This window comes from Lontra canadensis, unplaced genomic scaffold (assembly GCF_010015895.1).
Source record: "Lontra canadensis isolate GAN:19392208 unplaced genomic scaffold, GSC_riverotter_1.0 scaffold19, whole genome shotgun sequence".
NCBI lineage: Eukaryota > Metazoa > Chordata > Mammalia > Carnivora > Mustelidae > Lontra > Lontra canadensis.
This window is the reverse complement of record NW_022631013.1, coordinates 13908082-13920481: the sequence shown is the minus strand read 5'-3', so window position 1 is coordinate 13920481 and position 12400 is coordinate 13908082. Positions and strand designations below refer to the sequence as shown.

The following is a 12400-nucleotide window of genomic DNA, read 5'->3' as shown; positions in this document are numbered from 1 at the left end:
ATATGTAGCAGTAGTGTGGAAATTGGGCAGATAATCAGACGGATGTTTTCAAACAATTTGTACCGGGCTCCGAAAATGCTTATGTGATCATGTTTATGGAGAAAATTAAGATACATAAGCGACATATGCAGTGTGGGTCTAAAAAAGCTTGGGAGGAAATATACCAAAATATCAGCTGTGCTTCTCCCCGTGCTGAAATTAGTGGTGATTTTTAATTTCTTCTTTCTACTTTGATCTACTGAGACTTGAAAAGAAAAGAAGCACCTATTTTCCACCCCAGAAGAACAGCAGGCCTCTGGAGTCCCAATAGAAAAGGGAGGGCGAGGGCCACAGGCCTACTGTGCCGGCCTCCGAGGGAGGCTATGGAGGGGCTGCAGGCAGGGTGGGCAGCCACGGACCTGAAACTCTGCACCAGGGCCTGCTTCTTGAGATCCTTCCAGGCGTCCACCAGGTTCTGCCAGTGGCGATGGCTGTGGAGCTCCTGCTGCAGCGTGGCCTCCGTGAGGTTGATGAACAGCTGGGCGATGGCCCTCCGGTTGCCCAGTAGGGCTTGGTTTATAACCTGTGATACAGGCAGGCAGACTCTGCACGAGGCGGGGCCTCTCCAGGCTCAGAACAAGGCTCAGTTGGAGAGGGATGATGGGAAGAGGAGCCAGGTGAGCGGCACGCAGAGGGCCTGGGGCCCAGCAAGGCCAAGGAGGACAGTGACAGCATCTGAAGGGCACTGAGGGGTCACTGGGCACTCAACAAAGTTGCCTGGGGCTGAGCGGCCACGGACAGGGACAGGGGCCTTTCCTGAAGGCTTACCTATGAACCCTGACTTAACTATGTACCCTCAACCCAACCTCAAGACCATATCAGCTTGTTGAAGAAGCTGATTTTAGGTCACGGGAGATAAGCACTCTCATGGGCTCTTAGTGTTTAATTGTTTTGTTTTGTTTTTAATAAATTTGTTCCAAAAGCAGAGTGCTCATGCCAACAGGGATCAGTCACAATATGGTTATGATGAGAATGAAGACCCAATTACCAAATGAGGCCAGATCTAGAACATTTGTCCTCAGTCCTCCCAGTGAACCTCCCCTGGGCATTCTTGGTAAGGCAGCAGAGATAATTCTTCATTGTGTGGCACTGTTCTGCTACTTAGTAGCCTGCCCCCTTTATGAGAGCAGTCTCCCCCATGCCCCCGAGGGGTGCGACAGCCAAGTGTCTCCACAGCTGCCCAAAGCCCTCATGGGAGGCGCCTCCCTGGGGCAAGGGTGGAAACCTGCCGAACTCAATGGGTAGAAATTCTAGTAATAATTTTCACCAGAACCTGAGGTTTGTTGCCAGCTAGACTTCCTAGCTGGGGAGCACTGGCAGGTTTTTCCTCAACCTCCAATTCTGCAGCCATAATCTGAAGCTAATGCTATTGGCAGCATAGGGATTTTGTGAAATTACATGAGGTAAATGTACATGGAGTCAGGAGCAAGTGCAGCTGTCCTAATGAGTAAAGTAAGTGTGTGGAAGTCAAACAATGAAACATCCCCGGACGCAGCTAACTCTGGCTCCCCCTCACCCCACAACAGATCAAATGGATAAAAGTTAGGGACTCCTGCTTATTTCAAATGACCGGGGCCACTGCTGAGCCATCTTTTACCCCTCCTCCCCCTAACAAGCATTGGTATTTAAGGATCGTGACCCCCATTTTATGGACAGGGAGTTCCAGGTGCTGGAGCAGAGTGATGTTAGGAGCTTGCGCGTCTGGGTGGTGGAGAGGGAGGTCTGTGCCTTCTGCGTCTGTGGTTCGTCCGGGACTCCCGCACACTGCTGGGAGGCCCCGCTTTCTGCATAGGGCCTAGAAGTCCATGCAGGCAAAACGTGCCCCTGAGTAGCCAGAGGAAGCAACAACATGCACAGACACAGAGCGTGCAGTGCTAAGTGAAATAAGTCAGACAAAGAAAGACAAATATAGGATTTGACTCATGTCAAACTGAAGAAACAAAACAAACAAACAAATAAAAAGAAAAAAAAAACCCAGACTCATATAGAGAACTGGTGGTCACTGAAGGGGAGGTTGGCGGGGCGGGGGGCGTGAAACAGGTGAAGGGTATCAAGAGCACGCTTGTCATGAGGAGCACTGAGTAATGTACGGGTGTGTTGGGTCACTGTACCATACACCTGAGACTCCCAGAGCACTGCAATGTTACTTATACTGGAAGAAAATACATACGTACATACACAAGTGTCCTTTCACATGGCGAAGGAGTCAGGCTTAACTCTGACTTTGGAGGCATTGTGAACAACCTTGAATTTCTTGTTTTCTATACCCAAAGAAAGCAGCTGGACAAGGGTGGGATGCGGACAGAGCTAGGAGGCCGGCATGGTTTAACAACAGGCACTGAGAGCCAGCAGCAAGGCAGACAAGAACCACCAGAAAAACAGAGCAGGCTGGGGTCACTTAGGAGGGCACAGACCACCCAGAGAGCAGGACCGCTCATCATCTAGCACCTACAACACTGCACAAGGGAAGCTAAGACTGGGCCCAGACCTGCTCGGAAAACCATCAGTGCTCAAACCAGTGACCCTGTGCTAGGTCACTGGGATTCAGACAGTAGGGATGGGTGCCATGTACTTTAGAAAGATTTCTATTGAAAATACTTAACCAAAACCCTGGTTCTGAACCCAAGTGACCAACCCGAGTTACCTGGAAATGTGACCTACGAGAAAACCCCTGTTCCTGAGACACCGGGCTTGGGGCATCCTCAGGTCCCGCTCCACCTCTGAGCCGACCCCCTGCACATGCAGACCACTCACCATGGCCTCCTTGTTTATCAGCCTGTACACGTCAGGTTGCATGAGGTAGGAAGTCTTCTCTATGATTTCCGCATACTTCTTCAGCACGCTTTTGAGCTAGAAACAACAAGGTGCCATTGTTAGCAACTGTTTTCTCTTGGAGCCCTAAAAGGACACAGACGAGGCCTCATAAATCCCACAGGTAGAAATCACCACGAGCCCACATGCAGGCCAACTCACTTTATCTGCCCGAGAGAACTCGGCCTTATACAGGGCCTCATCCAGCTCCTTGATCCCCTGCTTCTGGAACTGGAACTTCTCAGCCACCTGATCCCACAGCTCCAGCAGGGTCTAGGCCAAGAAGCCTGGGTCAGGCTGGGAGGACAGACAGGCTGGGAGGGAGGGAGCAGGACCCAGGTGGGGAGGGCCTGGCCACAGGGGAATCCCTCCCTACTTCGATGGTGTAGTCTTCAAGGTCAGTGTTGCTTTCCACCTTCTTGAAGAGCTGGTTGATGTCTTCAGCCGACTCGGCCAGCTTTTTCATAAGAAGCATTCCTGGCTCCAAAATGAAAAGTTCCATTTCCTAAAACAGGCCAGTAGGGCCACCAAGGCTGTGGGGTCAATGCCACCAGAGAGCCCGGCCCTCCTCCGCCCCCACCCCCCTGGGGCCTGTGCTGGGGAAGTGCCAACTGTGGTCCTGCCTCAAAACTGATAATCATTCTCTAGACCTAAGGGGCTAGGATTTATGAATCCGTTCACAGCCAGAGCACAAGGGCCAGCGCCATTTATTCGGTCACGGGCCTTGTGCCAGGGGCTCCACTCTGGGCTGAGCCCTCGTCCTCGTCCTCAGACTCTCGTGTTCCTCATCACAGCCCCTGGAGTAGGTGCTGACATCAGGCCTGGCCAATGGCTGGGAGTCGACAGATAGTCATTAAAGAAATGCCCAGTGCAAGAATCCCAAGTTTACTTCTAATGAGGAAACGGGCTCAGTTGTGCTGTATGACCAAAGCCACAGAGCCACAGGCGAAAGTAGAGCTTGCAGACAGCTGGGACAGATGAGTGAAGTGACAGTGGGCAGGGGGTGGGAAGACCAGCGGCCCCCGGCCCCCCTCCCCGCCCCTAGCAGGACTGAGCAGGGAGCTCAAGGGCTGGGCTTTGGCCTCAGCTCTGGAGTCCAGTTCCCACCTGGCCCCTTACGTGCCAAGTCAGGCAAGATGTTCTGGGCCTCACCTGTAGACTCGGAGAAACAACAGCACCCGACTTAGCTGTGCGCGTGCCGAGCACTCACCATCAGCCACTCACACATGGCTTCTGATTCTGTCTACACTACTGGAGAGCCACTCAGGACCCCTGAGCTGGGAGTGGGGTGGGGGCGAGTGGGGAGGACTCTCACCATCCCGATCTGGGCGATCTCCTTCTTAAAGTTCCCCAGAGCACTCTCATAGTCCCGCCTCTGGGAGTCCATTCCCTTGGTGCCCAGGGTGGGGGTGCAGGGCCTCTCGGGAACTGGGGGAGAACAACGGAGGTGAGGAGGCAGCCCTCAGAGCTTCGAAGCAAGGGGAGAGCGCCCAAGAGAAGTCAGCAAGGCAGAAAGTGCCTCGGTTCAGGAGATGGACCCCCAAACCAAACCACAGGGTCAGAGGCTTAAGGAAAAACAGAAAAGACAAAGGTGATGCCTAAGTGATGTAAGAACTGAAGTTTTCATCCACAGTTAAATGCCAGAAAAAGTTTCCGAATGGGACGTATAGAACAGGACCAGTTATGTTTGTTAAAAAGTTTTATAGAAGCACATAGGTACACTAGTAAGAGTAACGCACACTTACATAGCACTTACCACCTTCCAGGCATTGTTCTAACTCAACTACCACTCCTGAAGACGCCAAGAGGCAGTCGTATTTTATTAGTCCCATTTACGTAAAAAGTGAGGAAGGTCAGGCATGGGCGGTAAAGAACAAACACGGGCAGTGGCTGAGCGGGGGTTTGGCTGAGGACCGTCTGCTCTAAGCTCTGCGTGCCTGCCCCATGCTAGGCTGTCCCCTGAGTCTATGGGGGAACCTAGACACCGGACGCCCCATGTGGTTTCACGGGGGTAGGGGCAAGCTCGGGAGGAGGCAGTGCTATTGCGAAGGGAGAGTTTTTACTTTCTGCTTATCTCCTTCCTTTGTTTTTCTACCGTAAGCATCTATTAGGGGGTGTCTAAGTTTGAACCCCATGTTGGGTGTAGAGATTACTTACAGTGAGCACGTATTATTTTTTTAATCACGAAGAAAAAGACCCTTCCTCCATCGTAAGAAGGAAGACAAGGTAGATTGAAATCCTCTTGTGAAATTGCAGTAAAGTCAGCCCGTTACCAACTGATTTTCATCAGGACATGCCGAGTGTGCACAGCCCCTCACCCCCTCGCCCCCTCCCCAGCCCCCTGTATTGAGGAGAAGGCCCAGGGGAGGAGGCTGAGGGGAGAAAGCCGAGCCTGCCCTTGTGGCTGGACAGAAGCTCACCAATGGTGTCCATGAGGCCCCGGACCTCTCTGGCAGCAATGGTACTCTCACTTTCTTCAGCTTTTTTCTTCTTGATTATTTCCTTTTCCCTGAGGCACAGAGGAAACAGTAAACCCTCAGCCCCCTCCCCCATACCAAGGCAGCTCTGGCACACAAGGGAGTCCTCAGAGGGACCGTGGGCATCAGCGATAACCTAGGCTCACCCCATCCCCGACAGCCCTGACGCCATGCCAGTCTCCCAAAGGACATCTGCAGCCAGCAAGCACCATGGTCCCCAGACAAGAAATCAGGGACATGGGGCACCTGGGTGGCTCAGTTGGTTAAATGTCTGCCTTTGGCTTAGGTCATGATCCCAGAGTCTGGCTCAGTGGACAGCCTGCTTCTTCTTCTGTCCCTCACCCTGCTCATGCATTCTCTCTCTCTCAAATAAATAAATAAAATCTTAAAGAAAAAAAAAAAAGAAATCGGGGTCTGCTTCTGCTCTGGCTGCAAACCAAGTGTGGGTAGTAGGCAAGAGCCACTTCCACACGGGGACACTGAGAACCAGAAAGGGCGTGACCAGCCTGGGAAAGTCAGGCCGGTGCTAAGCATTCAGCATTTGCTCCTTCGGCAACCCATCCTATGAGGCATTTGTGGGGAAAGGGGTTTAGAGAAGTCACTGTATGAAGCAGAGCTGAGACTCCCAGACCCACATGTATGAAGCCAAGGTCCATAGTCCATGGGATCTGGGTGTGGGAGGAGAAAGCTGAGACCCCAGGACAATCTATCTCAGCAGGGAGGAGGAGGGTGACTGAGGAGGACCTTAGCTTTGGAATAAAATCCCCGAATGCACTGTCCACAGGACAAAGCAGCACAGAAATGCAACATATCTCAATGACACCTGCCATTCCTCAGGGCCCCCACATGTGTGGCGGTTTCTAGTCGTTTCTCACGCAGTCCTCACTGCAACCTTACCAGCAAGGAACACTGCAGAACCGGGGCTAGCCCTGCAGACATGGATCCTTCAACCTCATTGACCAGATGCCCATGGGAGCCCAGGTGCTCTGACTACAGGAATGTTGATGGCTCTGGCTTCTCAGCCACTTGACCCAAGGAATCGTTTTATACTGGTGCTGATCTATCCCTACCTTGGGCTCCCCTTCCACTCACCAGAGGCCCTGCCCTGGGTAAAGGAACACACAAATTGGCTGGCTTTGCCTGGCTGGATTTTCAAGAAGGGGACGAAGCTGGCGGAGAGACGCCAATGCTGAGTCAATGACCCTAGTCATCGGAGGGCGGCAGATCCTGGCAGGTTACAAATGCATCTTTCTTTCTGCCACAGCCCATAGGGAGTTATCCTCTGGGTCTGCATTCAGGGCAGAGCTGGCTTTGTCTGTCCTTCCCAGGAAGCAAGCTCAGCACAATGCCAGCACCCTCCATGAGAAGTGCCTTTCCTAAAACACTGTCCTGTGGGGGCTAAGAGGTCCTGACTAATCTGGTTATTGGGATAATGGGTGGTCCTAGGCTAAACTAGGACCTTGGGAGACACAAGGACTCTCAGGTCAGCTGAGAGGGGGCTTAGAGCCTGCGGAAGCCAGAGTCATAGGCAGGCTCCAAGACCGTCCTCCTGGGAAGTAGGGGTAGCATCAGCAGGGCCCTGCCATCTGTGCCTCTGGACCCCTGCACTGGGCATCAGCACTGACTCCCAGCCTGGGCTTGGGTGCCTAGTGGGTTTGCCCCTCTGGAGGTAGTTAAGGGTGCTGAGGGTCAGAAGCTGCAGGAGATTTCCCTGGGAAAAGTCAAAGGTAGGTCGGGGCAGAGACCGTTACCCAGCATCGGGTCAATCTCCACCCCAAGGCAGGTGAAAGAGAAAACAAGGGCAGGTCAAGAAAGACTGACTTCCCCTTCAGGGTCCCAGGCCTGAGAAGGGTTTGTGACTTGTGCCAGCTTGCAGCACGAAGGGAAGGTCAGCTCCTGCTACGTTCTCCCCAGCGCCCCAGTGAGGTAGATGCAGCCTCTCCATTTCCTTTTCTCTCCTTTTCTCCTGCTTGAGGAGTCTGAGCTCAGGGAACTGAAATGGCATGCTCAGGAATCTCAAGTTCAACTTCTAAGCATGGAGGTTCAGAAGGAACTCCCCGTCTCCCGGCCCCAATACCATATGCGCCCATCTCAGGGAGTGGTGCCTCGACCGTCCACGCAAGCACTCAAGCCACAGACCCAGCACTCTCAGGAGCCTTCTCCTCCCATCCAATCCAGTACCTCACCTGGGGGGGTTCTGCTTCCAAAATAGATGTGAAGTCTGCTACTCTCTGGCCCGCAGCCCCACCAGGCTTCTAGTGACGGCGGCAGCTCCTCCCTGGCCTCCCAGCCTCTGGGCTGGCCTCCCACACTGTGCCCACAGCAGCCAGAAGACCTTCAGAAGGCAGGTCAGTTGCTGACTTCAGCAGGCCCAAATCCGGACTGTGGTGCAGGCCTCTCTCAGCCTCCTCTCCCACCCCTCTGCCCCAGGCCCACGGATTTCTTAGGTCTTCTGGAGAGAACCAAGCCCTTCCCGCCTCAGAGCCTTGCCCCGGGCCTCCCTCCCCTCATCCTCTGGTCTCAGCTGAGGCCTCTCCTCAGGGGCTTTCTCACTTCTGCGCCACCGCTTGTCCTCTGGGTCAGAGCCTTCCTACCTTTGGGGGAACTTACTTATTTTTACTATCAAGGCCTCAAGTTCCAGGAGGGTGGGCTCCCAAACCCAGTACCTGGCCCTAGGTGCTCAATAAATCAATCATTCCTGACATGGGTGTGGGGGATAGGCGGAAGCAGAAGGGAGAGAGTAGCACACAGACCTGCAAAGTACCTCTTTCAGAGGAGGTACCTGGGACTCCATTCCTACCAGGCACTCGTCTAGTGTGAGATCTTTCTGAGTTTTCAAAGACTCTGACCCCCCCCATTGTGTGGTGGCGCGGTGTGGACCGTAGGACCTACCTGTAGAGAACAGGGTTTTCTGTGACCCAGTCATTGGGTAAGCTGTGTGCCCATTTCTGCTGCCGGAAAGACATCATCTCTCCTTCAGGAATATCCATCTTCTTCATCAAGGGCTTCCTGCCATTCTTGGGGGTCATAGACCGTTCCAAGGTGTGCTTCCTGGAGGCTGCCAGAGAGCGCACCAGCTGCGCCTGAGGCCACAAAAGATCCCAGCGGTGGATCAGAGCAGCCGGCTCCCCAGCACCCTAGCCTGACCCCACAGTCTTGTAAGGTCACAGGGGAACTTGCCAGCAGGAAGGCACTTTGCTGGGGGGCCTTCAGCCCAGGGTACAAACCACATGCTCCCCCAAAACATTCAGCTGTCTAGAAACGTATTTCTTAAGAAATTTCAATGAGGGCAAAGATGCTTATCGCAGCATCCTTAATCACAAGGAATTAGAAAAATGGGACTGTCCAGTGACAGGGACTGGCTGAGTAAACTTGGTATGTCCCCTCAGTGGACTGTTAGGCATTTATTAAGAATTTATTAAGAATCAGACTTACAAAGGACTTCTTATGGCACAGGGAAATGCTTACGAAAGACTATAAAACATATCAATTAAGAGCCTAAGTTAAAATTATAACCAAAATTATACATGATCTCAAAATTTTAAACTTACAGAAAGATGACCCATAGAACATGTGCTAACTGTTAAGAAACGGTGTGTTGCTTCCAGGAGCGGGATCATGTGAGTCATTTGATTCTTTGGTTTCCTTACACTTGTATAATTTCCAAGCCGTCTACAGAAAGCATTATTCAGGGCTCAAAGTAGGAAGGAAAATCCCTTTTAAATAAGCAGTACAGTAAGATATTGTTCTTGTCTGTGCAGTTTTTATAGACAACAAGGCAATTCAAGCAAAAAGAGGTTGTCAAGAGGGTGTTGCTTTAATACATGAGGGGAGGTCGGAGATGAACAACTAGGCAGCCTCTCAACATCCTGAAGTACATGAACGTCCCTTGACCTGGGGAAGGTCTACGTGATACTGCTAACAGGGAAAAGGCAGGTTTCAAGACACTGGTATAGAATCAAACCCATTTTTACGTAGAAAAAACTAGAAATCCTTTTGTGCATAGAAAAAGGTCCCAAGATATTTATCAGTTAATTCTGGCTATTTCTGAATAATTTAAGTTTAAATTTAATTTAATTTAATTAAAATCTTAATGTAAATTTTTTTAATTTTCAAGAACAGATATTCTAATTTTGTATTCCTCTGTTTTAAGAGCCAATAAGAATTATTTTTAAATCGAAGCAATTTCAAAGCCTTATTTCATTGGATTCTCAGGCACAAAAGCCTTCAGAGGGAGGGAAGCTTGGGGAGGAGAGGGAAGCGGGTGACAGAGGGACCGACCTACCTCAGCCTCGAAGATCTGCTGGTAGAGTTTCCCGCTGGGAACCTGGGTCACCTTCCCCACCGAGGACATCTTGGCTTGACCGCTGGCTGAACGCCCCTGTTGGGAATTCATTGTCCGGGAATCCTGTCTGGGGTTCGGTCTCCACTCCAATTGAGGTTGAGAAACTGACGCCCCCACCTCCAGGACAAGTCCTCCGCCTAGGACAAGTCCCACCCAAGCAACGCACACTACTGCTCTGAGAGAAAGCCTGGGGTCCCTCTCAGAGATCAGGGTTTTCATTTTTTTTTTTTTAATTTGACAGACAGAGATCACAGAGATCACAAGTAGGCAGAGAGGCAGGGAGAGAGAGAGAGAGAGAGAGGAGGAAGCAGGCTCCCTGCAGAGCAGAGAGCCTGATGCGGGGCTCGATCCCAGGACCTTGGGATCATGACCTGAGCCCAAGGCAGAGGCTTTAACCCACTTAGCCACCCAGGCGCCCCCAGGGTTTTCATTTTAAACAAAAGAAGAGGAGAGGGGAAGAAAGCAAAAAGGAAACAAACCTCAGGTAAGGACAGAACTCACGGAGAAGGCTGACTCTTCCAACCGGGCAGAGTGCAAACCCGAACTTTGGGGGCAAAGAATAATAATAAATGGTTATTGTTTTTTGCTTCACTGTCCCAAGCTCTCCTGGGAAAAGTCAACGTGCCCAAGGCGTCGGTTTGGATTTTAACCTGGCCTTTAACCTCCAACCTGGAGCTGAACAGGGTTCAAGGACCCCTGACTCCCCCATCCGCTACTCCCCCACCACGAGTGGACACAAGGAGGTGGTGGTGGAGGGAGGGAGCAACCTGACTCTGGCTACGCTAATTAGGCACCTACTGTATGCTGATAAGACCCAGCAGGCTCCTCTCACGCCACCAGCCCTGCCAGCCTGCAGAGGAGAAGGTGCTGGGGGCAGTCCCTGGCCATCCCCTCTAACCCGGCGGACGAAGGGAGGCCCTGCGCCCCGGGGCCTGACGTCCCACCTGCAAGGCGGCACCACTCAGGTCAGCCAGGGCCCTTCCAGGCTCAACAGCGACTGGACGCACTTAGTCACCAAGGCAACGCAGAGGGGCGGGAGTCCCGCTAGCCCCGCCCTCACTTCCTTTCGGAGGTGGGAGGAGATTGCCCAGAGCAACGTGAGCTCTCCACCCGGAGCAGTGAAACCAGTGGGAACCTATTCCCTCCCTGCCAGTTTCTCCCCAGCGCGAGAGGGCGCCTCGGAGCTCTCAGGAGCGTCCGGAGCAGCCCACCAACTCTAACTCCAAGCCACGGTAGTCAAGAAAATCCCATCTTTGCTTGGTTAAAACCAACCTCTGCTGGCAATAGCACAGTGCTTGGCTCTAAGTAAGAAGCTGAACGCATCTCTAAAAAAGACCAGCTCTTTCTCAGAGTACGTGGTTGAAGGGGTGCGAATTCAGGCCTCAGGCTTGTATGGAATTATGATGAAAGACGATTTTCTAGGACTCTGAGTTCCATTCATCCTCCCCACCACTGCTTCGTAACCTCCTAACATACCGCTCGGACCTGCCCTCTCTCCCACTCAGGAGTCCACACGCCCCCCCACCCAAAATCTGGAGCCCCTGCCAAATCCAACTCTGTCTTAGATGACCACAGAGGCCCCGACGTCTGGTTCGCACCTTGCCCCTCCCTGCTTCAGCTAGCTCTCCACTCTGCTCTCCACCCCTGCCTGCCCACCCACCCCCAGCCAGGCCTTCCTCAGCCTTCTCTGCAGGCAGCCTTCTGTCTCCCCACATCCCAGAGCCAGCCAGTCTTGCACTACCAGGGACAAAGGTCCCAGCCACTCACGTTCCTCAAACCCTATCCCTGCTCCTTTCGCAGGGTGTGCTCGTATGTTGGTGGCTGGCAAAGACAGGAGCACAGAACATCCCAGAGTAGGTGTTTCCTGAAGAGCAGGTCACATCTAATTTTGATGCAGCTTCACTTGCCCTTCGCACGGTGCCTTGCACGTGATTCAGACACAGTGAATGTTCCCTGGGTGAATGCACGACTAGCTGGAATGTTCTGGTCTGACCCTCCTAGAGTTTGTCTCCTTCCCACCCAGCCAGCCAGACTCCAGACTGGACACTACCTGACGTTATCACTGAACCTGCCTTGAAGGTTTCCTATGTTTTGTGAGGTACCCAACTCCCCAGAACATCCCTCCCCTCAGCAGAGATCTCTGTTCCAATTGCTAGTAAATGCACCCTAGGACAAGTTCTACAAGTGATCATTCCATCCAGACTAGTTTCAGAAATTAAGAAACAGTGAGTAGAAAACCCTTTTATTCCCCTTCTTTGGCACTGGGTTTCCAAATATTATGTTACAAATACTGTAACAAAAGGTTGGACTAATTTTAGCTGCAAAAAGAGAAAAGTGTAGGTAACTGGGGGGGGGGGCGAGAAACAGTCAAAACTAGGAAATGTGGGAGCATCTGCGTGGCTCAGACAATTAAGCATCCAACTCTGATTTTGGCTGCCGTTATGATCTCAGGGTCGTGAATCAAGCCCCACTTCCGACTCTGTGATGGAGCCTGCTTAGGAGTCTCTTTTCTCCCCCCACCCCCCACCCCAAAACAGGAAACGTGCAGGGATGATTTACAGTCATCCATACTCTGTCTTGTCCCAGGACACCCTGTTGGCTTGACACTTGCACATCAAAAAACAGTGTTTTCCCTCTCTGGATGTGTTCTGGATCCTAGTTTCTGGCACATCTATAATCTGGGAGTTCTTTTTTTTATGTATATGGATAGAAATATGTAGGCATGGAT

General features: G+C 52.1%; 1 protein-coding gene across 1 annotated transcript in view; it reads right to left on the bottom strand.

Moving 5' to 3' along the window:
• CCDC180 (coiled-coil domain containing 180) overlaps positions 1-12400 on the bottom strand; it is a 77170-nt gene that overhangs the window by 51565 nt on the left and 13205 nt on the right. The window contains 11 exon segments of the mRNA XM_032860893.1: positions 399-562; positions 2794-2889; positions 3013-3123; positions 3227-3355; positions 4166-4278; positions 5271-5359; positions 8220-8410; positions 9613-9690; positions 9693-9776; positions 10152-10216; positions 11085-11090. Coding sequence (XP_032716784.1) covers positions 399-562; positions 2794-2889; positions 3013-3123; positions 3227-3355; positions 4166-4278; positions 5271-5359; positions 8220-8410; positions 9613-9690; positions 9693-9776; positions 10152-10216; positions 11085-11090 — 1126 coding nt within the window.